General features: G+C 39.2%; 1 protein-coding gene across 1 annotated transcript in view; it reads right to left on the bottom strand.

Moving 5' to 3' along the window:
- Positions 1 to 3,644, bottom strand: part of dgat1a (diacylglycerol O-acyltransferase 1a) — a gene marked incomplete in the record, with an annotated part of 16,537 nt that overhangs the window by 11,948 nt on the left and 945 nt on the right. The window contains 1 exon segment of the mRNA XM_035681459.1: positions 1,405 to 1,492. Coding sequence (XP_035537352.1) covers positions 1,405 to 1,492 — 88 coding nt within the window.

Below are 3,644 nucleotides of genomic sequence, written 5' to 3'. Positions count from 1 at the left end.
ACATACAGACACACACACAGAAACAAGGCAGAAAAGCAGAATCTGTCCTGAAATGAACTCAGCCCAGGATGAAACATTTAACTGTGACTCTGTGATCAGTAATACAACTTAAACAAAGACTGAGACTCTTCATCCAACACTGATAATTTACTTTTCTTTTTTAATTCACCCTATAATCAACCCTAACCCTCATGTTGACGTTGGGCGAAGTTACCAGAGTTTAAAAGACTCTGACATAAATCCCACAGAGCAAAACTCATCATGTCAAACTGGCCTACTTTCCACAGCATCTTGAAGACGCTCTAGAAACAGCAGCTGCACATGTGCTCAGTGTGTGCATGCACTGTACCATCGCCTCTCAGCTGTTTAACACGAGCTCCTGCTACTTTATGTTCTTGTTACATGGAGTGCTTCTCTCATATGTTTTTGTAAGCAGCTTTTGGTGCTGCTTTCAAGTGATCCTTTTTAGGTCATACTAGAAAGCTTTAGATTTGTAAGCACAAACTATCATGCATACACAGGCTTTTTTCAGGATTAATAATAAAAAAAAAAATGTCCCTGCTAGAAGATTAATCTCATTAGGATTTCAGAATGAGAAAAAACTTCATTGGGCATTGGCCAAGCATGCAGACTCATAAGAGATAATGTAAGAAAACATCCATCAGGCATGTAAGTGATGTTATAATTCATTAAAACGGGCGACTGTTAAAACCAAGGATTTAAAATAAAATGATGCTAAAGGATGTGGGTCAAAAAGACACATATGTTCATGGTTTGCACCCTATAATCATCTCACTCTAGGGATGATGGAAACATATTTATCCTTTACCTTGGTGTCAAGTATACCAGAACATGCTGAACACAAGCACAGCTGACAAGAAGTCTTCTTCTGACGAGAGTGAAAGTTCAACCTATAAAGCAAACTCACTGAGATCAAACTGTAACTAATCAAAGTTGTAGAGATGAGAAAGTACAGGAATTACAAACTGGGCCACGGGTGAATAACACAGTGTTGTGATCCTTGTATGAAGTAAGATAACATCCGAAACAGCTTATCAGACTTCGCACAGACAACTCAGACAGACCATTTCTATAGAAAGTCACTGTAACAGGTCCTAACTCCTAATCCCAGAATGATGTGTGTTGTTTTTAAATGTGGGCTGGCACTTCTCCTTTCTTTTGCTGTTCAAACAACTGCCACTCAAGCAGAAGTTAAAATGTGCAATAGTAGTTAGCAGTTTTATACACTGTATAAGTGTGAGAGTGACAAACAAGCACAATAACTTGAGGGAATGTGAAGAGATGAAAGAAAATTATAAGTTGTATGACTTCCAGTTATTTCATTCAGTATTTATGTAATTATTCTGCTCCACAAACTAATAGTAGTTTTTGGAAGTTACTCACCAGCATGACGACACACCAGTTGAGGATCCCTCTGTAGTTGCTGTAACCGCTGGCTGAGCTCAAGAGAGACTCCTGGAGGACGTGACAGCTGCAGGGAAACAAACAGAGATAGCTGATCGATTTGTAGAGTGTATCAAGCTCTTCACATTCCTTCTGTTTATCACCGGTTGCGTCCCCCTTTGCCACTCTCAAACCTCGGTTGAGGAAACTTTCAACAGCATCTTGAAACTAAACACGACTGGAGGGTATGGAGAGGTCAGAAGATTTTTGCATTTCGATGACAGTGTTTGTGTTTGGTTTGAAGGCGGCTGCGTGATTCAAACTGACAACTCATTGTGACTCATTAGCCTACAAATTATTTAGAGCGGGCGGGGGGTCGCTGAGCAACACGGTAAGAGACTATTTCACAAATTTCACAAACAGTGTTGAGTTCCTGCTATGTGGCACAAATTCACATTTCTTGAGAAAAGTATTTTTATAAATTTAATTTATGTGACGCATTTACTCGCCTAGACTTACAAGAGTAGTTAAGAAACCCAAAGTTAGTTGAGATACAAGTTATTTTTTAGTCCTAGTGGCTGTTTGAGCCTACAACTGCACCAGGCAATAAATAAAACTGTGAAAATGTGGATTATAAAAAGGTATTGACCGCATTGTCCAAACAGCATTGTGAAAACTGAGGCTATTCATCAGGCAAGATGTTTTACACAATGGAGAGGAGAACAAGGCGCAGGAAGGAAAGGGAATACAGTAATAAGGATGGAAAAGGGGAAAGAAGAGGAGAGGAGAAGAAGGAATAATAATAATAATAATAATAATAATGCGGTATTAAAGAGAGAAATGTGGACAAAGGGGGGCAGATGAAATAAGACAATGAGGGGCTGGAGTGAAGTAAAAAAAAGAAAGGAGCATTCAAGGACAGGAAAAAAGTATAGGGGTTCCTCAATGAATACGTGCCAAGAAGAGCGTGCAGACAGATGTGCTCAGCAGGCACAGTATTGCAAAATAACACGACTGCCAGCTATTGCTGTGATTCAGGAAAGTGACATTGCACATGTACACCTCACCTAGTTGGCCAGGCTCCAATAAAAGTATAATAAAGTCTAATTTTATTTTAGCATGTTGCAGTGTCCCTTACAATACCACTCTTTACATCTTTACAAGTCCAAAGGATGTAAAAAAAAAACACCAGTCAGAAAATACATGCGTTCAAAGGCAAAGACATATCTAGAGATGAGGCTGTGTTATCATTAAATGAATGTTATATTTAGGGCGGGGGTCGGACTATTGTGTCGTCCAAAACTTACAGCTACCCTTCTCTCTTTCACGTGAAGAAAGGCCGCTGAAATGATGGCTTCCTTTAGTGTACAAGGTTCATTTATTTATCATTTTGCAACACAGGGTTGTACAACGAAATGCAAGTTGTAGTCCATTTATGCCACACACACACACACACACACACACACACACAAAATACATGGATAAATGAATATTAAGTCATAAAAGATAAATGATTCTTTATGGTGGAGTGTGGAGGTCTGGTGGTACGGCAGCGTGGGCCCTTATCTGTTGTCAGGCGGTATGTTTTGGGCTCTGCACAGACACCGAACCTCCTGTTATCATCACCAGTGATGTTCTGGGCAGCTTTAAATCACTCACTGTACAGCTCACCAGTCCTGGGCCGTGCACATCCCATGTCAGCTTATAATGTTTCCAGTCTGGATGCTTTCTCTTGGCTTGGCATAGAAGTGTTGGCTTCTTAAGCTTCCTTAAATAATATAGTTGTTCCTGAGCTTTCTTTATCGGGGTGGATGCTGATTCTAAAAACCTAACCTTAAACCACTATCATGTATGGGCTTGCTACTTGGACGAAATAATAAGTCTTCCTCAAAGCCTCACATACACAAAACAACCGGTTGTGGCAGTTTTTCCTGTTCTCTGATAACAGTGGTTGGGGCCAAAGCTTAATGATTTAAAACGGTGTAAGAAAACTTAAACATAAATATTTCTGTGAAGAAAACTAAATGAAATTCTTGTTTTAAAAGTTTGTATTATTATTTAAGATTTTTAAAATCTAAAGGACCTAAACACAAGGTATATTCACAGAGCCTTCACTTGGTGATAAACAGCTTTGTCCTGCAGTAGAAAAGTTAAAACAACCAAAGAGCTAATAGGACAATGGCCAAGAAACAGCGAGAAGGAAACACTTTTGTCAAAAAATAAGCCAATTAAGTATGTAT

This window comes from Morone saxatilis, unplaced genomic scaffold, assembly GCF_004916995.1.
Source record: "Morone saxatilis isolate NCDOM2014 unplaced genomic scaffold, NCSU_SB_2.0 Contig9, whole genome shotgun sequence".
Classification (NCBI taxonomy): domain Eukaryota; kingdom Metazoa; phylum Chordata; class Actinopteri; family Moronidae; genus Morone; species Morone saxatilis.
This window is presented reverse-complemented; position numbering and strand designations above follow the sequence as displayed.